The following is a 27,542-nucleotide window of genomic DNA, read 5'->3' as shown; positions in this document are numbered from 1 at the left end:
CTATTTTCTATTATAATAATAATTTATGACTTACAATATTATTCCTTAATGAAATAAATATATGTTATCGCCGATCTTAATGTTATGCTTAAAATTTTAAAATATTTTTATATTTACACAGTTTTAGCTATTAAGTTGTTTTAGTTCTACTAATAGTTCCGATTAGATTTAGCCACAGAATTAGTATAATTTAGTTGTTATAACATTTTAATGTATATCTTCAACTATTATCTAGGTGTCTGATATTTAAAAAGTATAAATTTGTTTAAAAATGACTTAAATATACAACACATTGGTAATTAAAAATGTTGGTCACTATAAATTGAGAAAATGTTAAAAATTGTGTACATTTACTTTTATTTTTTTGTTTATGATAAAATAGTTATTATAATAATAATACTAAGTGACGTTTATTTTTTTTATTCTTCGTTATAACTTCGGCAGTATAGGCCATTAGCTTTATAGATTATACATTATATATTTATATTTGAATCATTTGATACAATTGATTACAATAATAGTGACTTATTACTATTTGATTATTAAATGTATTTCTCTATTTGTTTGGTTTTGAGAAATGATATGATGCTTTCTGGTTGGCAGTCGCGTCCAATATATCTAATAAGTTCGTCGGAATGTTATGTTTTTTCCTTCTTTCTTTGTTTAATATACGTTTATTTTATATTATTTTGCATAGCAAATTATTTTTAAAATCCATTGAAAAGTTTTATAAAATGTATAAAAAATTATTATCCCATTATTTGTTTTAGTTCTATAAAACAATTTTTTTTTTTTATAGCATTCCTAAATGTGTGTTTATAAAAATTGAGTTTATTATTATTAATCGGCTTTAAATTAAAGTAAAACAACCTTTTACTACGTAGTTATTAGCTTCATGTCAGTTTGTAAATATAAATATTGTAGACCTAATACGTACATTAGAATGGTTTAATTTTATAATAAAAATCAGAAATCAATGTTATCACTGGTTTACACAAAAATTATTATTAATAGTTGTACTATTTCTAATAATTTAAGTTTTGACAATATTATATAATATTACTCATAGTAGTTTATACTAAAACCATAAAATCTAATAAATATTTTAAAAAAATAATAATTTTTTAAACACATTAAAAGTTCAAATTTAGACGAAATTACTTATTTATATAAGTACTATGAATCTATTTTTACTGATGTACTATATTTAAAAAAAGATAATATTAAAGGTCAAGTTACATAAGTTAATATAATATAGTATTAAATATATATTTTATATTAAATAATAACTTAAATTGTACTATATAATTTAATATATAAAACAAAAATACATTAAAAATTAAATTATATTCGGTAACTATTTAGTCGTAACACTCGTAATACATCAAAATTAACTGTTAGATATTATTATATAGTTTATTTTTTCAATATTTATAATAATTATTATGATAAATCTTAGAATTTATTTATCACATACTATGAATAATACTAATATAATATATATTTATATGTAATTATTAATGTGATGGAAATTTAACATTAAAAGTAAACATTAAATAAGAATACTTACATAAAACTGATTTTAAATTTTTATTTAAAAATTCCAACAAATTCTTTGACGTAGGTACTTAATAAATATACTTTTTTAAAGTATCTATAAGATATACTATAAACAGTTTATAACTAAACTTAATTTTTTTTGTATTTATTAGGGTAGTAATATTTTTAGTATAAAAACGATATATAGCATAGTATTATTATTAGATAATATCTTATTTGAACTACCTATTAAAAATAAAAATAAATATTTTATATATATATTTATACATGATTTTTTTTTTTTGTTATAAGTCTTAACTACAGATTTATTAGTTTATATAATAATTTAAATTATATTAATTTTTTAATGTAGTATATATTTTATTCGACAAGTGAACATGACCTAATTGATTTATTCTTATGTTATATAATCATCTAAATACTCGTATATCTAAAATATATATATTTTTATTTCTTAAATCATTATAATACGAACAAGTCAAACTTAATTCCAGGAACGTGTTTTTAAAATAAATTTATTAAAAAGAAAAATCAATTATGCACATTCAACCACTCACTTTCAATCGTTTCACTTATAAGCGTTGAATATGATCTTAAAACTGCGATTTTATCATTTATACAGTATACTATAATTGTATAAAATACGTGTCGATTTGAAAACTTTATTAACAAAATGACACTAAAACAACTTAATCTATAACATTTTTATTTTATTTTATCACATTATTTTTTTTTTAGAATCATAATATAATATTCCAAAGTCAAATCTAACAACACATACAATAAAATTGTCAACATGATTTTTCGGCACCGGCGTTTGACGTTTTAATAATTTATTTTAAAACGATAGTATAATAGGTTGTTCTTTTATGCTAGTGGATTAGACCTTTTTGATTCCTATAATATTATGTATTAATTAATAATTTTTTAACTAACCCTATGTATTAACTATGTGTTAATATGAATCATAGTGCCTTAGTAATATAATAATTACCATTTATTATTAAACTTTCAAAATAATAAAATTAGTCAATAAAAAAAAAAATATTATATTTAAATGCTAATAATATCATATCTATTCTGTCTACATTATTTCATATCAATAATTAATTATTAAAAATAATGTAATTATTTGTCATCTGTTAAAATAATTAATTTATTGGAGAAGTTGCTCTATCGCAATTCAGCTTATGAATAATTGTATAGTATATTTGTTTTCACTTTTAAAACAAATAAGTCGGTAAATTTAGAAAATGTATAAGTATTTTTAATATTTTTTTTTGTTTAAAGAAAAAATATTTTGTTAAGTATAGTTTTGCTATAGGTATATTAACTATATATCAATAATATACCAATTTATTCGTAAAAGACTATAGTGTAATTATTTTATATCTAATGCACATGGAAAATGTAAATACTTATAAATGCTATTTTAAATTTGAATTATAAACTATATCAATTTATAATAATTATAATAATATATTGGTTATTTTACATACAGATGAAAAATTAACTTCACTAAAAAATTTTGCCAATGCAATTTTGATTATCACATTAATGTTATATGAAGTAATAAAAAGTCGACTATAGAAATAAATATTTTTAACATTCAAGTTATTTTTCAGGAACTGTATTATTATTCGCTACTAAATGTATAATATGCGTGTATAATACTATAATGTATATATAATATTATAATGCATCAGTTAGTTTACAACTTGATGTGAATTTATTGTCAGGTTTCTAGAAAAGATGAATCTTACGGTTTTGATTTTTTTCATTTTATAAAAAAAGTTTTTAATATATTTCTCTATATTTTCAATACTTGATTTTTTTATTTTTCATAACAAGTCGTTGAATTGACAACTATATTGATACGATTTTCATAATAATGTGACTATAACTTACATAACACAGAGACGATGTGTAATAATTAATATAATTTTTATTCTACCTGCGGATTATTATGTGTGAAATGCTGTATCTAAGCGGTAGATATATACATTTTATATGGCCAGTAAAATTACTAAAGGTTTATCAACTTAAAAAATAAGTGATTAATTCAAATTCCAAATTTTCAGAATGTACCTCACATATTTGACAATATTTTTTTCGTGATGATTTTATTTCATACATATATTATGTCATTCATAGAATTAACACAAAGACTGTAAAGATAATATATCCAAAAATAAATACAACTAAATACTATTACAGCTATTAAATAATTAAATTGAAATTATGTGATAAGATTCCCATTACTATTAACAATCCACAAACATTTGATATTTTTAAATTATTAATAAAGAAATGGCTATTGACAAATTAAGTAAATCCTTAGGTTAACTATATAATAATTACTAATTATTATGTATAATTATTTTATTTTTCTCGCATTCATAATTTATATTATACTGTACGAACTATTAACATGCTATTATTATTATTATTATTATTATTGTCAACATAACTATATAATATGTACCTTAATTATTACTAGGTATTTATTTATTAACTTAATTTTTTTTTTCAAGACTCACGTCTATCAAAACAAGGAAACATCCTTAGTGATAGACTTTGGAGAGCAACATTAAATATAAATATTATGTAAATAATTTTCATATTACTAAAATATATATTCATTATTATTTATTAATAATATTTTATTTTATAAATACATCATTGATCGATGCTTGTATTAATTAAAATCGCATAGCAGGTTATAAACCAATACAAATAAATAAATCATTCTATATAACATATAATAATTATATTGTCAGAAACCAGCATAATAGATTCATGTAACTACAATATTTATGTGCAAAGCTGGGTGTGAAAAAAAATAATACGTCGTGTTGAACTATATCAAGACATAATTAATTATAAATTCATAAAATCATAACTTTTCATTATACTATTGTTATGATATATTTTTTTTTTGTTTGATCATTATTAATAAGAGAATTTTTTTTGACATTTTTTATTTTTTTTTTTCATACGAGCCATATATGAACTCGGTTACATGCTTTAACCGTATATGACGATGTCATTTACATTATGTATATTTGAAAAATCTGCGTATAGTGAAATTTTGTTTTATATTTTATCATAAAATGTCCGTTTCATATTTTACCATAATTATTAATTAATGGATATTAATATCATACACTATACATACAATCTAAAATTGTATTATTATTTAATCAAAATTAAATATATTATATTTATGTACTTAAATAATTTTTTATACGTACAGATTTTACCTTAAATATTAGAATTTTGGCGTAATGAGATATAAGTATAATGCTATTTCACTATTGTGAATATTATCTTTTAATTTATATATATATATCGTACAGGACGAATCCATAAATATGCCTACTCTACTATATTTCTTATTAATAATTAATTATTAAATTTTTTTATAATTATCTCAATATCATGGAAATTTTTATACAATTTAGGGAGTATCTTTTGGTGATACAAACTTCTATTTTTAACTAAGAACCATTCTTTTATATTTTGAATTATTTAGCAGATCATTTTTTTATAACTTTTATGTAAGAATTTAAATACAATTCAAATTATTATTTACTAAATATATATATAATATATGCCTAAAAACATCACATAAAATATAAAATATAATATATATTTTTTTTATATTTGCAAAAAAGTTAGATAAGAGATTCAATAAAATAGGAAGAATAGGTATTGTTTGCTTCATTAAAAAATTATTTTAGATTTAGGCGGTTAAGCTATATTTATCTATTAATACCTAGTTCGTAATCTGATTATCAAGGCGTATAGACTATTATAATCATTTATACAAACAATTTAAAAATTAAAAAAAAAAAAATACCTTATGAATAATTCAAAGTAAAAATCTCAAGTATTTATAAAATAAGGTCATTAAAAATTCTAGTACTCAGATTTTGAATAACTTAAATTACATATAATTCGACATTTTATGTACACTTATAAAGACGTGTACTTTACATATCTTCTTTCATATTACTTCAGAATCCCAACTCATCTAATTTTTTTATTATATAAAAAAATATTTTTTTGCCAGCAATTTATATTATGTTACAAATTTGTCATCAAATTTTAATCTCGTTTTTTCATTAACTAGGTGTATTTTTACCAAGTACCTGGTAAAATAAAAAAAAAACATGACATCTACATTTTATTTTAACTTACGTTAAATTTAACTTGATATAACTAGTTGTCTGTTGTCTTGACAAATTTAACATCAAAAACCTTTTCAACATAATTATTTAATAAAACTATTCAGCATGGCAATACGAATGAATAGATTTTGGTGAATGCTTAATGTTTGAAAGGGAGGATTACATAAAGCTTGTGAAAGTTTTTGTTATAATTGTATATCAGGATTATTTAAACAGGTAATAGCTGTGTATATTTATGAGATTTAAATTAATATGAATATATATTTTATAGAAAGTAAAACGTATTACATGTGATAATTGTATTATATTTTAAGCTAATGTTGTTCAATGAAAAATATTTTTTTATTTAACATTATTAAATGATTATAAACATTATGATTGTCAAACATAGAAAAAATGATTGATTAAATTGTATATATTAAAAAAAAAAAATACAATAAACTTTTTTTTTTATGTACCACATAAATGTTTTATATTGTATTAAAGTTGATTTTTTTCTTATTAAATTTTATTTTAAATATTCAATCTATACATTAATTTAATTTAAGGATATTGCGTGAGTATAAAATTAACTTAAAGACATAAAAGACCGTTTAAAATGAATCACTTAGCAGTAAGTAAAATCTTCAATAATTGTAAATGCATTTTATTCCAAAGAATATATTATAATTTTTAGATTTTAGCTGAATGCATTTTTTTTTGTATTATTAATTTACATTTAAGTCCCTATATTAGTTAATTCAATTTAATTAGTAAGAAAAAATAATAGTATATTACTATAATTGATTGTTTGATGTTCTTGATAAAATAATTTATTATTGAATAAATAGGTTTATCATTTATGTAAAACTAAATACAAATTATCTTTATGCTCACCTTTTTCCATTACTTAATAACTTACATAATAATCTGAATATTTATTCTTTAGTAATGACCTATTTTATTAAACTTAAGGCTTTTAGTTAATATTTTTATAATTTCACAAGCCCAAAATATGTGTAATATATATTTCTAAGATAGTCAAAGTGATTAGAGTACTTTTTTCATTTAGGAAAAAAATTAAAATACTAAATAATATTAGTTTTTGTTTAAAACTATACTGCAAACAAGATAAATCGGTTGGGTTTAAGACAAAATGTATTTAATTGTTGGTTAGAGATACCTATTTAATCATAAAATATAATTTAAAATAAAACTGTATAGCTATTTATTCTTCTTATTATAATAAAATCAAATAACTATAGTATGCTTTAGAAAATTTTAAAATATACAACAACATTCATAAATTCGTAATATTATATATTATATAATGAAAAAAATAAAAAAAATATTTTAAATTGAAAATTAACATATAGGTTTTATACTATTATATACTACAAAACATTATGTAAATAACACTTTCTTTTGTAAATAATAATTCATAAGTTTGGAGATAATTTTAAAGTCTGGTAAATTATTAATAGATAAATAAATGCCCCAATCGTTAATTATTTCAGCTATCTTTATTTTGTTATATTTTCATTCAACAGTATTATTTAACCAATTTAATTTATTGAAAAACATCTAAGTTCCAATACGGCAGAAAGCGAATGACTAGGTTGAACAAATTATTATTTAACGGAATCCCTTTGTACACTATACATTTTAGTAGTCATCCAAATTATTATAACATTAAATAATAATATATTCCAGGAACTTTCGTTGATCTCCTAAAAGTCTAATATTGTGTTACAAACAGTAATTTAATTAATACATAACAATACAATATTCACGTGATTTCACGTGATTTCACTATAAAAATAAACTGAGTGTATTATACGTTATGCGTCTATACCTAAGTGTTTGTCCACGCAATGTATCCAATAAGCAAATTTGAAAATAGTGACGAAAAAAATATTATACTTTAATAATAATAATAATAATTTACTAGTTTTAATTTAATAAAAAACATATTATTTAGCCTTTGTACATGGCGACACAGTTAAGTTCACACCGATGGAATTTTTCCCACAATGTCTGAGTAAGATCTCTTTCCATTCAAATATACGATGATCAGTTGAACAGTTTGCTATCCATCGAAAAATACTTGTGTATTGTGTATATCATGTGAAATCAAAGCGTATCTAAAAATCAACTATTGTTACAGCACGATATACCTAAACCTATATGCTACATTAAAAAACTCAAATTGTATGTGTATCAGTGTATGATTATTTAGAAAATATATTTAGAAGATACAATAATATAAAAATATCTAATGTGTAGTGAACAATCTACTATAATATACTATTATTAATAATAGTGCAAACGATATTGTGAAATTTATTCATATTACTTATTTTAGTACACACCCATAATCCTATGAAATTCGCGTTGCGTTTTCCACGATACAATTGAAGTACATTACCAGAGTATCGTTGCCATCGTCTAGCGTTATTGAAGGGAATCTACATAATATTATTTTCCAACGAGACTGAATTAAATTTCTAAATTTTTCTGAATCAGTCGTACTCAGCATTTACTTACGTCCACGTATATGTGCTGCAATATACGTTTTTCAACGTATACAATATATTTGTATAATATTATCCTATAGACATATCATATTACAAATCGATGTATGATATATTCTAACATGTAATACGGTGATGCAGTGTGATATGGGTTGGGGTTGAGCAAAGGTTTTACACCTCGCGTACTTAAATATCGTACAGATTCTGATATATATTTTTATGAACTATGGCAGTATGCTTCAAAGTAATAACATACCAAAAAAACGTATTTGCCACCAGATGTATATCTAAATATCTTATTTACAACATTCACGACAATCTTGATTTTTATTAAAATAGTATTGAACAGAACGAATTAAATGTCATACAAGTATGCAATAATATTTTGTGAAACTACAGAAAAAATAATCCATGACTTCGGTGTACCCAAATTGCCTATGTATAATGCCGTGCTATATTTTAATAAAACTATAATATTTTTCTTCTGAATACACGTACTACGCTGTTACCTATGTTATATTCTAACCGACCAAGATATTATCAGGATCTAATCATATTATAGTGTCAATATTTTCAATTGAATCTCAAATAATATTCAAATTGACCAGATAATATTGTTAAGAAATACAAAATCATCTTACCAACGGCTTATATGAATCCATGTTCAGGATGTTGTAGAATAACGGGTTCTAAATGAATGTATTTTTAAATGTTTCCAATTATATTTTATGGTAATACATTATGCGATGAGCGATGAATGTATTGATTTTAAAATTACATGTTTTTTGTATTATATAAATATGTGTATACGATAACGATAAGTAATAAATTGATATAATTCATTTTCAAAAATGATGATGATTTCTGGTATAAAAATGTGTCTAGTATGTCCATTGGTGGTTAAAAGAAAAATATTACCAGTAATTTTTTTATAATCCAGAAAAATTAAAAATTAAAAATTAAAATGTTTATTTGAAGTTAGAATTTTGATCAAAATTGTCAAAATTGAAAGAAAAATTGCAAATTATTGTCTAGTTAAAAATGTATAAAACTTTTCTTAAAATTTAATACATACAATATTCTTTATAAGTAGTTCATATTTGAACCATAAAATCTAAAAAAATATTTATAAAGACAATTATTTTTTATAGACAATTTAAGTTAAAATTTAGACAAAATTATTTATTTAAACGATGTTAATTATTTTGTTATAATTTAAAAATATTATTCGTGGGAATTTAAAACCTTTATGTATATTTTATTGCTTATAAATTTTATTTACGCAGTAACATTATTAATTTATTTTAAGATATTATCCATCTAATACCAAGAATCTATTTACACTTATTTATGATAGTCACAAAAATATGTAATTACATTTTGAGTTATATAAAGGAGTGGATATAATACGATATAAATATATATTATTATATTATAATAATTAATAATTAAATACTAATTAAGTAATAATATAATTAATGTAAATTTTTCAGAAAAACTTTTTTCAAACTGTTGTAGTACTAAAAGTTAAATAAATTACTTTAATAATTGTATAAAAAAATCATACATAGTCTATTTTTGGTCCGATTTATCATCATAAATACTCAATACAAATCAGATTAAGGCAGTATAAAGTAATATAAAGCATTTGGTATAATCAAAGTTGAATGAGTGATGTTTAATAAACCTAAGAACTCGTAATACTGTTCCAAAAATATGGTCAATATGGGGTCGAAAATCTAATGAAGGAGAGTAGTGGACTTCTAAGTCTTTCATTTGATATACATGTCAGGGGGTAATTCACTTATATAATAATCAAAATATAAAATTAATCTTATTCGGTGGAATGTAACATTAAATTTATCAGAGAGATAACTCTATATTATTCTACCAAGAATAAAATTAAATAAAACGCTTTGAAAAATTAAATAATTGTCATATCGATATGGAGTATACCTAAAAAAAAAATCTTTGCATCATCAGCAAAAAATATAAATTCACACGGCGAGAGCGATGTAGTATATGATATTAAGAAAAAATATAAAGCAAAAAATGGATTTAAATGTATACCCAAAGATAAGAATTTACCCAAAAAATTCGTTAAAAAAACGCTGTCAATCAAATTCTTATAAATAATTATCGTAATTTCTTACAGCTTGCTTGCTACTAACTAAGAAATAATCAATTTTTTTTTTGTATTTTCTGTATTCGACCTGGTGTAAAAATAAAAAAATAAGTATAAAAATACTACTGTATGATATATCCGATTTAATTATTCTTCAGAAAACATTTATTTTACATTGTAAAATATTATTTTAATTGTATTATCTTTAATATAGTAATTAAAAACTAATTACAAATTTTTCTCAAATAATGTGGTGAAAATTTGTGGCATCTTTCATCAAAGCAGTGGAGTAAAATATGATAATATCCGTCGTTTATTTGCATTTTACGCAATTTCAGTATCAGGATCTCAATTATTTTCCTCGTTTGGACACGGTTAGCAATATCAAAATAGAGTGGTGGTGGTGGTTCGCTTTGTCATAAACACAACGATATGATATTATTATAAATAACATAATCCGCGGCTCTGTAATGTAAAATATAACAGTATTAGATATAATTTATTATGCATCACCCAAGTAAATAGTTAATAGTTTATTATTATGAATTATGACACGCAGCTTGGACGTCACGCCGTACTAACGCGTCCTAAACTACTGCCGTGCGTTAGTTAATACATCCGCAATCAAATTATAGTAGCTGTTTATATTATAATGATTTACTGTCTACATTACTGATTGACTCTGCTCGTTGATCTTTGCCCGAAAAAATAGAACTTATAATATGGAATACCAGATTTACAATGTTGGGTAAATACAGAGTATTTAGTAACCTAATAGAAGTAATGGGTTACTGTAACAATATTTTATTTGTAACATGTGATTTAATCAGAATTATTGTTAGAATATTATATTCAAGTAATAAAATTAAATAAAAATTACTTTTGATAATATGTAATTTCTCAGCGTTAAAATGTTTACTTGTTTTGAGTATTGATGATTAAATAATAATAATATATAATAACAATATCAAAAATAATAAAAATATATATATATATATATTATTATTTTATAAATATCTATAATGCGGATATTTGATTTACAATATACATCATATGTATATATTTATCTTATTTTTTCATATTTCTTTATATACAATCTAGAAATATTGATCTATGTATTTATTATAAGATAATAATATAAAAACAAAAATATTACAATTGAGTTGCTACCCAATAATGGCAACAATCTAATAATGAAAGTATTTTCAATTTTTTTTTTTTTTTTTATATAAGATCTTTGTATATTCTCTGCGTTTAAGTCTCCTAGATGGTAAGGTGTTAGTATTAAAATATAGATGGTTAATGAGTTGATGTGATGTATGTTGTGAATGAAATCTTTAGTAGAATTAAGGGGTTTTTCAGTTATAATTTTAATGACAGGTCTATGTAGACCATCTTGTTGGAAACATATTTGAGTAGGTATATATATTGTTTGTTTAAGATTTATAGACTTATAACTTAGTGAATAAACAGCTTGGATGTTTTTGAGACTATATGGTTTTTGTGGTTTTTGAGATTTATATTTCATAGGTCCAGATTGTAATATGTTGTAAAGTAGAATTATTGGTGCTTATGTTGAGTTTGGTGGTTTACCCAGAAGAGGAATAGGTAGTATATATTATTGTATATTTATTTAACTTTGACTCAATACAATTTATTTTTCAATGGATTGAAAAAAAAGTCTATATATAATTTTTAAATTATAAATTTACATATTGATGGTTTTTATACCTATTATATTGTATTGAATATTTTATAAATTTTTAACTACAGAGTAGATTTGATGATTTTTTGCGTTTTTTTTTTTAGAAAAGAATTCGTAAAATTATATATTATTCATACCACCTAACCTATGGTTTGAACATTATTTATACATGATTCCATATAAGATATTCTTATAAAAATTAGAAAAAAAGTCATACTTGGTAAATTACTCTATAAATGTATAATTTATATTATATTTTCATTATATATACACGTATTATATTTAGTACTATACGTTATCAATGAATATTGCAGCAGCTGTCTGTGTATGATCAAATAAGTGGGAACAAGACCAAAATAAACTTCAACGGTGGTAATATTATACAGTGTGTAAATTGAAATTATTGTTAATTTAATACGTTTAAAAAGATGTTTGTGAGTTTCGTTTTTGATAAACGAACAATGATAAAATTAATAACTCGTGCTAAGCTTTTCATGCTTTACGAGAAATAACAATAAATTAACAAAAATATATAATACTATAAAAATGTAAGCTCATTTCTCGTCTTAAAAAACTTTAATATTTACAAACAATAAGAATATTATAATAATACCTACTATGCTAGAAAAATATATTTTTTGAAGTATTTTGTGGAAGAAAGAGGTACAAAGTGCACGTATTTTAATATTAGATAATTATTATAGTATACGCAATATAACGAATATATCTGTGTTTAACATAGAGAAATAGGTATTTTTGTTATTTTGTAATTATTATATTATATAATTTATTTAGCACGTTATTTGCGTTTTCGTTCAAAAAATTCTTTAAAACCAATAAATAACTATTATTGCAGTTATGTGACGGTTATACGCACAACTATATAAAAATAATCTACTATAGGTAATCTAATGCAGGGTAATAAATAATAATAAATATATAATTAGTAATTACATATTGTTTTACAAATAAAGATCTGTAATAAAAAATCATGCAAAAATCAAGGCTTTATGTTTTTAGTAAATTTTGTTTGTTGTGTTTTATTTTTCTCGTTATTATTATAGCTTCCAGCTAAACATTAAAATCGTTAATTAATCGAAGATAAACGAGAGCACATTATTTGATGTAAATACTAATAAAAACTTAAAATGAGTTCCGAGAAAAAAAAATATAAACGTATATACACGATATTTTCTCAATATTCACTTTGGATATAACAAAGTATTACAATTTAATTGTCAATATCCTTGATTAAATGTAAGTAATAAATATAAATTGGTGGATACTTTTTTTTTGCATAGGTGCGTTAAGAAAGTACAGTACTGGCAAAAGACAAATTATATCATGAATACATAAAAACGCGTATACCCATATTCACATAATAATTCATTCTCAAAAATTAGATATCAACATGATTTAACGGTTTTAAATTGCTAATTCCTATAGAAAACAGATAAAATTAGCGGAGTTATTATAATCACTTAAGATTTTTTAATACTATTTTCCTAGTTTTCGTACCGTGTTTCGTCTTAAACTTGATTGGTTTTCAGCGTGTCCTAAGTTGTGGTAATAAATATTGTATAATAATAAATCGTTTATGTTTTTTAATCGTATTTTATTAGTTTTTAGTGCTTTAAAATACGAGCAATTTTAACAAGGAAGGTATTACATTATCATGTCACATTTGTAAACATAAACAAATACTGTAATATTGCAGTTATTTGTAATTAAACGATCGAGATCAAATTAATACGTCTGAACTCTGAACTCACGTAAAGTTCTGTGGCTTGTACTTCTTATACTTTTAAACGCACCTATATAGTGCACGCTTTTCTACTTATATTTTGACGCTTTTGAAAACTATTAGCTGACAACCAGAGCATCAGAAAGAAGCTTATATTAAATACACCAAGTACAACGTTTTAACATTGACATGTTGTTATAAGTCGAATAAATGTACTAAACTGAAGTATAAACAATAATTTGAATGTAAAAAAAAAGAAAAAAATTCACATAAAACCAGCATATTACAATATTTAACATACTTTATTTGATTATTCCAATTTTACGAAGACTCCAGTATAGAATTTTTCTCATTTTTCTTGTACCTATTTAAAATAATTGAATAACATTAAAATTTCATTATGCATTTTATGATCATTCGACATATTTCATTATCCGTTCAATATCAAATTTACGTGATGACAATAATAGTATTTTGTCAAAATAAAGTATTTATATACATTATGGAAAACATCGATTTTGGTATATACAAACACATTATTTACATTCTCTAAAAACAAACAAATACATTCATACTTCTATGTTAACATTTTTTTACAAAAATTAAATCATGAAAATTCGAAAACTCGTTTTACTCTAATTGATTTTATGTGTAACTTTTTATAAAATAAACTGCTACAATGGGTATAATTGTGGATCAAATTTGAATTCAATATGATAAATCAAAGCACAGGAAAAACAATTAAATGAAAGTATGTGTAGATGAAGTGTCATTCACTATCATTTTAAAGTTTATTTTAAAATGTACTTATATTATTTTAAAAACGTTTTATTTTTCTATAAGTAATTCATAGATCGAACAAATGTTTGGTAAAATCAATACTTACAATATAATAATAATTATTATTATAATACTGTTATTAACTTTTAAATATTGAATCTGTACGATGGGCAATCAGAAATAAAAAGTTCCAATTGGTCAAGAGTCAAAAAGTTATTTATGGTTTTTCAAATAAAATTGTTTTCAATTAAAATTACACATAACACTCTATTTTTATATTTAATCACCAAACATAAGTTGTTTAATTTTTATATTTCTGTGAAAACCATTCATATAGGTATAGCATATTTCACTACATCGCTTCTTCGCCATACCATTTTTGATTTGCTAAGGTAAACAAATAAAATCATGGGTTGATAAATTACATCCCGCACATCTTAAGTTAAAGCTTAATTGATTATTATACTTATTTGCATAGACTTTAAATAAACAAATGTTTTCAAGATATGAATACATTCTTAGTTTATTTTTATTTTGAAATTTTGAACGTAATTGTTAATTGTTTAACCATACAAATCTGATCACTGTATAAATTTAAATCTTTTACGAAGGGACAGTAAATTAATGTTACAGTAACATTATCAACTGATCATCATTTATAAACATAATCATAATCATCATGATATGCTTTACAACCAACTTAACTATCAATACTTTTGATTTGGAGAGTTTCAACAGTAGTGCCATAAAATTTGGACACAAAATGTTGTGTTGGCAAGAACATATGTTGCAACGCAACTTACATTTTGACAACTTTTTCTAAATAACGCTACAAAAATGAGAAGAATTAAGATAATATTTTTTTTTTTTTTTTTTTTTTTTTTTTTACCATTTTGACGACAGACTAAAATACTTTTTTTGCAAGGTTCTAACATATTCCGAAAATTTGTAATATCTTGTGTATACATAATAATTAATAATACATGAACGATAATTTTCGACGAAAATCGTATAGAACATAATCTAATACGCCAATGGTATTCGACGAATAGTCTGTTTAGTCTAGAACAACCACATTGTGCTATTGGCTTGTTTTGTTTTTGTTGTATGGGAATAGCAAAAAACGTGGTAATAGACAAAACAATGTGAAGCAAACCAATAATAATATGGTGATTTAAATTAAAAAAAATTAAATATTGAAAAAAATAAACTAACGATTTTTTTGTCTTTGAATTTCATAATATACGTAATATTATGCTACATATTGTGTCAAATCCGTTTATACTCTCAAGAATAGTATTTAAATTAATTTTTATCGTCTTTAAATCATTCGAGAGTTATTTATAGTAACACATTTCGTGAGGATCTATAAACAATTTGATTGAAACATTTAAAAATAAGTATACAATGATATTTATAAAAAATTAAAATTGTAAACTTACTTACAGGAATTTATAGTTATTTTGAAATGACTACTGGTATAATATTCGTCTAGTTTTAATACTACAATTTTTTTTTTGGATTACAAATATAATTTTGAGTTGAACATTCAACATTTTTATTTAGTGAGTGAATTGTCAAGTAAGCACAATGTGTGTTATACATGATAATACAATTATTGATAGAATGTTGATTATATTAAAAACTCGACAAAAAATAAATAAAAAAATACCTATTACATATCAAAGTATGCACTAGAATCAATAACATTAAACATCTATACAACAATTTGTATCATTCATTCAAAATTATTCGTTACAAACATTTTTAGTAGTAAGTTGTAAATTATTTAATAAGTTTCTAATAACTACTAATTTTTAATGTTTAATAATATTATTAAATCTAAAATCTGTGTAATTTATGAAAGTATTATGTATGATATTATGATATGATTTTAAAAGACTTTAAAATTTAAAAAATGATCAATTTATGGTTATTTTGCTATAGCTTTACAATGTCTACATCATATCAAATGGATTTTTAATAATGTTATCTGTAAATTGTAATATGTACAATTTAAATCAAATAGGTATGAAAAAGTCATAAGCATTTTATCGCTAATAATAATTAACAATATTATGCACTAATTCAAATGTCTGTTGGTTAGTTTAGATATGTGCTATTATTGGTATCACGTCCATTATTGTAACGGAACGCGGAAATTTGTTATTGGTCCTTATTGCTAATTTTAAAATAATATAACGAAGATCCATAATCATAGTTACTATTTAGGTATTTCTGGTATTTATACATATTTCGCTACATCCGTGTTGGAAACTTGTGTCAGTTTTAAGTTTTTTATTTCTTCTACATTATTATATTGAAACAGTACGTGATTAGTTCAATTCGTGTAGTTGTAAAAATTAAAATGTTGTGAGAAAAAATATCATATTTTTATGCTTGCCAATCGAAACACTAAGACAATATTTGTTATTTCTTAATCAAAACCTAAAAAAAAAAAAATAATTATAATAGTACTAATAATTAAAATTGTATTTTATCTACAATCCACATTATGCACGTATCCTATGCCTATTAATTCTAGCGTGGAATCTTTAATAATAAACTGAATTTATAGTTTAAAAAATATTCATCGTTCAGAAAACAAATTCATAAAATCTTATAAAAGTAAAGAAAATAATAATTATTTTTTAATGTCTTTTACGCGTAATACTACTCTTTATATATTTTAAATAACTACTATTAAAATATATCATAACACGCTTAAAAGTTAAAATATCGTAAAACCCCAAAAAAATATTACGGAAACGAACAACGATATAATAACACAAAATGTATTTGGACAATTCGCTATATCTTACTATTGTAAGATGAACACAGCATAGAATATATTATTTATACAGGCTTTATAACATCCCCTTAATATAGTTTGTTAACAATTTTAAATACTTTCCCACGTGAAGTTGTCTAAAACAAATTTAGTACCATGACTACCTGACAACTATTAGTTGAATTAAAAACATCTATGGATGGTCTCTTGAACAAGTCATCGCTCATGTACCCTCGCTTCATTTCATTTGCACTTATTGTAAACTTAATTGAATTGTGTAAATAATATTTTGATGATGTTATACATAATAAAATAAATACTTATACATAAATTAGCAAAAGAATATCAACGGTAGACAAATGCAACTAAATTAAAATATAAAACGGTTGAGTTGAGTTTTATTATACTATTTTATAAAGTACTTTTGGTGAATTTATAATTTGTACGTATTCGAAACTCTTCTAGATAAATAATTATTTTAAATAATATTGTGAGATAAGATATCTTTAGGTTCCTATAAATTGTCTAAACTTTGGACTAAAACCTGAAGAATATTTTCATGGATAAATCTCATGCCAGTGTTCAAAGATGGATATAAAGATTTATTTTGACACTAGGCTGTGAATACATTAAATTCAAAACGGCTACACTACATTTAATAATGTCGATGGATTTGCGAACAGGAAGATTTATGAGTGTCGATTGGATGTTTTTGTGAAGTAAAAAAAGGCCGATTAATAATTTTATTTTTGTGCAGCTCAGCATGCTTTTGATCATTCCCCCAAAATTAAAGGTAGTTATAGTTGTTTATTTTCTTTTGGGTTATTTTTTTTCGTCTTAGACTTTTATGCGCTTTATTATGTTTTATTATATTGTACTTATTACCTATTTTATTGCTGAATTGATATTCCCAAAATTGTAAGAATTATAATCATTTTCCTTAATTTCAGAAATGATTGAGTGATAAACAGTAATAACGGTATTGTGCTGTTTATTGTCTAAGCGATCTGTGTACAAAATAATCTAGGTCATACGTCATAGCTTCATGCAACACCACAGCAGTAATTTTGAAATAATAATTGAAATAGTATTATAGTTACAAAAGCGATAATGTGTCTGAAATACTTTTTACTTTTTCATTGGGAGGCTTTACTGATTAACGTAAGTGACGTTTCTAACGAAGCTTTAGTCTCATATATATATAGATTTATGTGAACTATATAGTACATATCCTCCTTTGGGTTTCTATAGTTAATAGAAGTTTAAAAGTAAGATAAATTGTGTTACACGAGATAACAAAATATAATACAGTGCCAAGTTCACCAGTATGTTATGTTTAAGATTTGATAAATTATTTATCAAAAAGATCACTATATTATTAAATCTACAAAATAATAATGTTGCGCGTATTATAACGATTTTTCTCAATAAATAATAACTTACGTAAACTAAATAATAATTATAATTCTATTTGTAGTTATGTTATAACTTCAATTATGTTACTTCCGCTACTCAAATAATTAATATATATATATACACATTTTTTTTAAATATTGATTTATAAATGACTATAACTACCTAAATATTTAAAAAAAATTGAAATAGAATACTTTTTTTATATCCTGTATTTAATATAGTATACTAATTTTCCGATTACCTGACATGAAAGTTTGATGCATTTTTAAACAACTGTAAATAAATACGTATTATTTATTGATTGAATATAACCTTATACCTTATACCTTTCTAGATAAATGCATTTTAATTTGTTTAGTACATTTTCATATACATTGAAAAAGTGCACAAGAAGATAATCGAACTGTTATACAGTAGGTGTCGAATGTATCTATCGTCATTGCGATTTGGTCACTGAAGTGGATATTGTGTTCAATTTAAATTAAATGCTAAATTATTGTAAATAAATATCAATTCCTAGTGGAAATATCTGCCAGCAACTTTAAAGCAAAGCTTTAAGTAATATACATAACTATTATTAATACTTTATAAATAGACATTATGTTATAATATTTATCAAAATAATTTTAAAATAAATATAGTAAAATTAATGTCGAGTCAAAATGTCAAATCCCCGCGAATATGTTTTTTAATTTTAATGAAATAATTAAAATCGTTATTCTTAGTTGGAATATTCAATAATGTTAAATGTTTATACATAAAGAAGGACATCTATATTTTTTTGTTTTTAGGTTTTAGTAAGAACTACTTAATAACTATATTACTGTAATAGTAGATAGTTGTTAGTAGTTCATGGTTGTAACTAACCATATATTATATTTGAAAGCCTAAACTTTTAAAATTGAACATTTTGTACAATTTAATTACAAAATAATTTGTTGAAATTTGTTCTTCAAAGTTTGAAAAGAAAATCGTACTTACTCACACAAACTCTACAAAAACATGTAATTATACAAAATATGCATTTATTCTCAATCAATTCACTGGGTTGTATCAAATTTATTTTTCTTTACTTGCGTTAAATAATATATTTTAAATGTTATTGTGTGTATTTACAAATTAATATATTGTTATACTATCAACAAAAGGATTTTGTTGGTTCATTTATAATTCAAAAATACATTGTGAAAAAATAATATAAGAACTATATAAAATCAGTATACTAAAATAAATCAAGAAAACTAATTCTTAAAGTGAATTACAATCAGATTGAAATAAAATAATTTTATATGCCTACGAATCATCTTCTTTCTAACGTAAAATTCTATAATAATATAAACGTCTGTTTAAAAATACAACCTGTTAGAATGAATATAATATATTCATTATCATCACAAATATTATTTGTTTACATAAATCATATTAAAAAATTACTTTTTATTGTAAAGATTTGAGTATATTTTTTCTAACTTTTATTTGGCCAATTTTCATAAAATAGTATCAGCTTTCTACTTTTTTATTTAAAAATGACTACATGCATATAATATGCATTTAATTTTAAATATTTAATAAGATCCATTCTATAGATTTAAACAAATACTAAAATAATATGTTATTTTTATTAATCAATAATAAATAAATAAATAAAATTAATGGTTATTTTAAGAAGTTTTAAGATTAAAACTGTAATCATTTTTTTAAACAATTATTTTTACCAATTAAAAACCTTTTCTAATTTAATAAATATTTTCCTATGTATTATTTATTTTTATTTACGGCTATTTCAATTATGAAGTATTCAAATAATTGTATTGAACAAAATCGTATTGTATCTAAAATTTAAATATGTTGTACAAAATATTGTGTTTTTAAGTTAAACTTGAATGTAAAAATCTTAATACATTTTTACGCACAAATGTTTCATTCCACACGATACAACAGATGTAAAATTTCAGTGAACTTATAGGTAAAAACGCCACAATAGCGTTAATTAGTTGACAAAATTCACATTGTCCCTATGCATTGTGATTTATTATTTAAATTCATATTTTATATTTCAAAAGGATAATTACCTATACTTTATGGATTTTTGAGATTCATGGAATACTGCTGTACCGTCATCAACAAGTTACATATAATATTTTGATTATTCGATGTGACCATCATGGTTGATATTGCGTTGAATAGAATAAGATAGAATCGACATAAATTCTGTAGGTAACAGGTTTAATGTTTGTGTATATTGATTGTTGGTTTCTACTAAAATTAGTGCGCTTATTATAAATGGATTAATCATATTTTAAGTGGTTATTACATCCATGGTTCCGAAAACATGTCACTAATTATTTTGTTTGTTTTTGAGAGTTTCATAATTTATTCTTCACACGTTTCAGGCGTACACATACCGTTGTGCTTACAACTCAATTACGTCATAAACGAATACACCTATATTAGTTTTATTGTCTGAACATCATGTAGATAACAGTATTCGGTTAATGCATTTTATCATCTAATTGTTGCACACTAAAAATCACTAGTATAGTAATCAATTTAATTTGTACACTTAAAGTAAGTATTAGTTACTATTGTGTAAAGTATATCATTATATTCAAATTACATACAGAAATGCACAAAAGTTTAAATGCAGTTAATGTGTTCTACATTTTAATGCTAATTCTCTATAGTCTACATCTAAAAATTAGATGAATCTGTGTCTAGATATTTATAGCTAAAGTTTGTTTTATTTTTTCGGCTAGACCTATAGTTAAATATACATGACATGTGTTAAAAATTGTATTATTGTATTATTTAAAATATTTATATTTGTATTTATACAACAAATATTTGAACAATGAGTAGTACAGCAGAAGAGTTATATTTATGAAACACTAATTATAGGTAGTATAAAATATTTATTCATTTTTTCCCGACTAAATTCATAGAACATTTTCAGAAATAACTAATTTATGTAAATATATTTTTCTTGTATTAATATAGGTATATATTATATTATTTGATAATTATGTATAATATTTACGGAAAAATATCGATAAAACCTCAACAACAACAACAAAAATAATTAAAACGAAGTTGTTTGGATTCTCAATATTAGTTTTATAATACATTCATTCCGGAAATAATAAATTGCTCATTTATATTTTTATATTTTTAGAAAGTTGAAAAATTAATATTAATTTTACGTTTTGGTGACTCAGTAAAACGACTTTATGAATTTGGTAAAACAATTTTAGTTTTAAGAACATAGTACCTAATTATGTCAAAATAAATGTTTTTTATTCAATCAAATTTTTTGAATAATTTTGTTCATCAATGACATACATCAGCTAAATATTATTAATTCCTTAGATAACTTTTTCATTTTTGTAAATGTATAAAATATCTACATCTTTTGTTTTTATAACGAATTAATTAAATTCCAAAAAAATGAAAGAAATTTTTGTAATATGTGGACATTTAATTTCAACTATTAAAGAATACAATATAGCATCATAATAATATGTCAATGAACTTCTATGGAATTCACTGATATCAACCATGTGCAAACATATTTACTCAACTGAAAAAGATGTCTCAAGAAAAACTTCAAAGTAAATCGATTGGAAATTTGTCTATGACTACTTTTTCATATTATTTTTTTCTTCCTAAACGTCGAGCAAAGGGTAACCAATATTTTATTCCTGTTTGTCTGTAAACCAAAAAATAAATAAATAAATGTTACAAAAATAATTTATCGTTGAATCCCAGTGAGACGAAAAGTTTCGATAAAATCTGGCTGAGTTGATGAGATTCTAAAATATAGCTCTAAATCCAACTGTGTGATCACTTTGAACCGTCGATAACTCATACTATTTTCTTTAATACAACATATCCCCCGAAAAATCAACAATAACATATGAATATACTTTTTCAAATCTGTTCCAAGAAGAAAAAATATGTTTTGGATAGAAATTATATTTTATATAATATATAATAATATTTTACCTGAGTCAACTCAAAATATTGAAACATTTTAATTACAAATGTTTTTTTCTAAACTGTTTTGTATTACAGCAGTATGTTTTATAATATTGTTTAGTATAATTACACGAAACATAATTATTTCACGATAAAATAGTACATTATTACTGTTTTAAGTTAAAAAATATTTTATATTTACCTACAAATTACTATTTTTATTTCTTCTTTATTCCTTAATAAATGTGTTAAATTTGAAATCAATATTTAATCTCGTAGCATACGAAATCAATTCTAAACCAAGGCAGTATGTCAGCCTATATTATTTAATATATTTTTTTATGACATATTCATTTTATATTCCTATTAATGTATTTTTCAATTAATATAATAGAGTTGGCTAGAATAAATTTTGCAACAAAGTTTTTGTTTGTTATAATAATATTAATACAATTGTATTTTCATTAGCTTTAGAGTTAATACCGAAATAATATAATATTAATATTTAATTGTATTATAAATATCTTAAAATAAGAACATTAGACGTAAATACTATTAAAATAAACAAGTCAATAATTTAAATTACCAACAAATAACCAATATATTTTAAAAATGTTCATATCCAATGAATTCAATTATAAATATCTGGTAAAAATTTAAATCTCTACATTTTTTCATGTGTGAAAGCGCCGCAGTATTAAAAATAATATTAAAACAAAATCAATTTTATCAAAAACTAATTTTTTATACAAATTCCCATTTTTCCTTAATTATTATTTTGTTTTCCTAAATATTTCGAAAGGTAATGGAAACTTTTTCTATTAATCCTTCGTGTACATGAACTAACTAGAATCAATTCGCCAATAAAAGCCACCCTCAAAGAAAAAATCATTACTGCCCCAAAGTATGATAATATGTACCTAGGGCCTAGGCAGAAAAAATCAAAACAAGTATTATTGTAAAATTGATATACTTTATAATCACTCCGCCCAATACCATCATTTTTTTTAAATTATAAATAAGTTGATTTCATATTTTTTACTATACATTTTATAAGGTTTTAAACAGTTTTTTATTTGATTTTTTTTATTTTCAGAACGAGTTGCAGACTGACCAGTCTACACGTGAAAATCGGACTAATGTAAATCTTGTGAAAGACAGTAAGTTTCATAATAACGATACATACATTATACTTAATAGCATGTTTTAGTATATCTATAATTAAGAGAAAACTATTGTAATTTATCGTAATTTTGCGATGCGAATTGATATTATATTATTGTGTGGAATCCGGTATTTACCAATAACGGTTATTACGTTTTAATTTAGATCCATCGTACCTGGATACCTGATAGATGTTCAACGTTAAAACTTTCGAACGGTCGTTTGTCTAAGTAGACAAATAATAGACCTCTCGCCACAAACTATACGAAACTTATTAACCTATTAGAATCTACCATACCTATACACGTTATGCATTGCTAAAATTTGCGTTATCTCGTTTTTTCCCTCCATATTCCAAATTATATGATGGTAATAAAATAATAGAATTACTCATAGGTCAACCATCTTGTCGGACAGTCGTGAAATTTACGTAATCAAACAACCTACGTGTTAATGTGAGGGAACGGGAAGAAGTGAAAAGAAGTGATTTTAAACACTAGAACTCGGGTAGTGTTTAAGTAGTGGGGCGCTTTGTTTTATAATGGTCGGCGTGGAAAGGGCGGACTCCCTTCTTCGTTTTAACATGCCATTAAGCCGTTGGCAATACGAAACGACGATTTGGACGCGGTACAATCTACATCAGAGCAATCAAGTCGAAAGCGGCTGATAAGACAGACGCTCCATGCCGCCGCAGTCCAAGTGGGTTAAGCGAATTAACTGTTGTTAAAGATGGTTTTGGAAAGGGTATACCTATAATACCTTCATCATGAACGAACACAACGTCGCTTTCAAACATGAAATATGTCGTTTGCTATAAATTCGCGTGGAAAAAAAAATTCAAACATCATACTCAGCTTAATTTGTTTCGCGTGTATACAATGTAGTTCTGACATAATTCGTCGCGTTATCTTAGTCTTCTTTTTTTTTTTTTGGCACGACCCCACTATATAATGATATATAGACCAGTTTAAATACGGAATGATGCAGACCACGTAACGAAAATTATAAATCAATATCAATATCATATTTTACTTCAATCCTTCTTTTATTACTTTATGAAATACCTACAGTAATGCACTGTTGTCTGTTATATAACACAATAATACACTAACAGTATACTTTGGTCGGAAAAAACGAATTGTTTTTAGGGTAGGTAACTCGTAGATAATTTGTATTACAAGTGCGTAATAAAATTACATAAACGTATCACAAATTAAACGCGTCATTATCAGTTTTTATATATTACAAACCGTAACGCAAGACAAGTATCTTGTACGATATTATGCTTTCCTATTCATTTATTAATATTTCACAAAAAATTCTAGAGACTCACATAGAGAGGGAATGTTAATCCCTCATCTCCTATAAAAAAAATGTCGACCTTTGTGAATAAGTACGTTTCCAAAACGGTTCTCTCGTCTATATAGTATAATAATTAGTATTTAAAATTATTATTAGGTAACAAAACCCATTCGAGAAAAAAAAATCCAGTGTGTGATACTGAGAACGAGAACGTTAATCACTACAAATTTGTCGAACCACATCTAAGTTTCCACATCTGGTTAATTTAAATATTACGCTTTATTATTGTCATAAAAGATATACTACGATATTAAATTATAAAATATTTGTATTATAATATTGATTGTCGTGGTTTATTGCCAATAATTGTCTTCGTATGAATACAGATTATAATTAAGGATCTATTAGTTTGAATTTCATTGTGCTAGTCTAGCGTGGTATTTGGTTAGCAATAATATTGATTCCGTACAAGTATAATGATAATAATACAAATATCCATTAATAACAATAGTACACGACATCGTCCAAATGTATTATTCCATTCGCTAGAATGAGAACAATTCAATATTTGAACAACGACTCTATCATGTTCGTTAAAAAGTATAACTATGTACTTACTTTAATACGTTATTTTTACAAACTTTTATTTCATTGTTTAACTTTAATTTCAATTTATATATTCATTTATTTTAATAACTGAATTGTAATATTGTTGATATATTGTATATTTTAGAATATTCAATAAGATCTCTTTATTTTCTTCGGTACCTATAATAATATCTAACTTGTAGACGGTTATTTTTGTGTGAGCAATTTGTATGAACTCTGACGATAATTTAATAAAAAGTCTAGACGTTTAAAAATATTTATTATTTACTAATGTTTAAACGTCTGTTTATTCTTGAAAGTTTAATGATTCGCTTTAGTAACTGTACATTTTCATATTTATTTTATTATAACATAATGTACAAAAATAATGTGCCACGAAATTTATAATACAATTATTGAGAAAGAAAAATACAATAGTTCATTTATTTTATCGTTTTAACATTTATATATAATACAAATTTCTATATTTCTATATTATAAATAATAAATCATTTCTAAAAGTTTTATAAGTCAATAGGTTCATTTTTTCTACTCATCTTCTAATGTTATACTTTTATTAATTTTCAACGAAACCTCGAAAAATATTGTTTTTACGTTTGAAATCATCAAACTATGAGATTAAAATACATAAGTATTAATATAATATATTTTATAATAACTAATCTACTAGATTTCATAATAATATAAAGTATTAATATATTTACATTATAATAGTAAGCAATTGTTTACCAATAGCCAAGATCCAAAGTATGTCATATATATACTATTCACTCACATACACATATTATGCTGATATGTATACTATAATTGTGTATATAATCATAAACAAATTATTCATTTCACAAAATATGTAATATAAACTATTATTACATAAAAGCGAAAGTCATAAACTAGACCAAAAGTTTGACAGTGATTTATATCCGTTTGAAACGTTAATATGACTATATTATTCAAAAACATGAAAACTTAAACTTTTCTTACTACATATTAGGTTCTTCAAAATTTTAATTAAATTCTATATGCATATATGTATGTTACGGAGAATGCGGAAAATAGGAAATTTCTTGAATGCCAAAAATGGTTGGACAATGTAGATACTGTCACTCATAAATACATAATATACAAAGAGATGTATACCAAATTCAACCACAATGCTATGCTATACTCAAGCAATGTGTAGAACAAAATGTTGTTAATTTAAATACTACTAAATAGTTTTGTTTTGTAATTTTAATAGCGCATTTGAATGAGTTATTTTGTGAGAATTTGAAGAAAGAAATAATAAAAAAATCTCTACTTTCGTGTTTAGAATAAAGTAATTTAAAACAATTACGATATAAATAAACAATAAACTCTGAAACAAAAAAATTTGTATAATATTTAAATTTTTCTTCAAAAGTACCGGCAAAGTAATTTTCTAACATTAATGACTAAACCATTTTTTGTATCAAATAATCAGACATGACAAATACTCTCATAGTGATATTAATTTATACGCCTATTAGAATAGAAAAAAAAATTGAATTTAATCACTAATTAATTATTAGTAATTAATAATTATACATAAATATATAACATATACATTAAGAAATTCACTAATAAATATAAAATAATAAGTACCGACATACATTTAATTACGTATTGACATTTTTGTTTTGTATTTAT

The 27,542-nt window shown here is 23.1% G+C and overlaps 1 protein-coding gene across 1 annotated transcript in view; it reads left to right on the top strand.

The window, feature by feature from the left end:
* The window catches only part of LOC132927413 (uncharacterized), a 389,955-nt gene that overhangs the window by 232,639 nt on the left and 129,774 nt on the right, over positions 1 to 27,542 (top strand). Inside the window, exon 3 of the mRNA XM_060991934.1 lies at positions 23,899 to 23,962. Coding sequence (XP_060847917.1) covers positions 23,899 to 23,962 — 64 coding nt within the window. The remainder of the gene's footprint in view (positions 1 to 23,898; positions 23,963 to 27,542) is intronic.

Source organism: Rhopalosiphum padi, chromosome 3, assembly GCF_020882245.1.
Source record: "Rhopalosiphum padi isolate XX-2018 chromosome 3, ASM2088224v1, whole genome shotgun sequence".
In the NCBI taxonomy this organism is placed as follows: Eukaryota; Metazoa; Arthropoda; class Insecta; order Hemiptera; family Aphididae; genus Rhopalosiphum; species Rhopalosiphum padi.
Note: the sequence above shows the minus strand (reverse complement) of the source record. Positions and strands in the feature narration are given on the sequence as shown.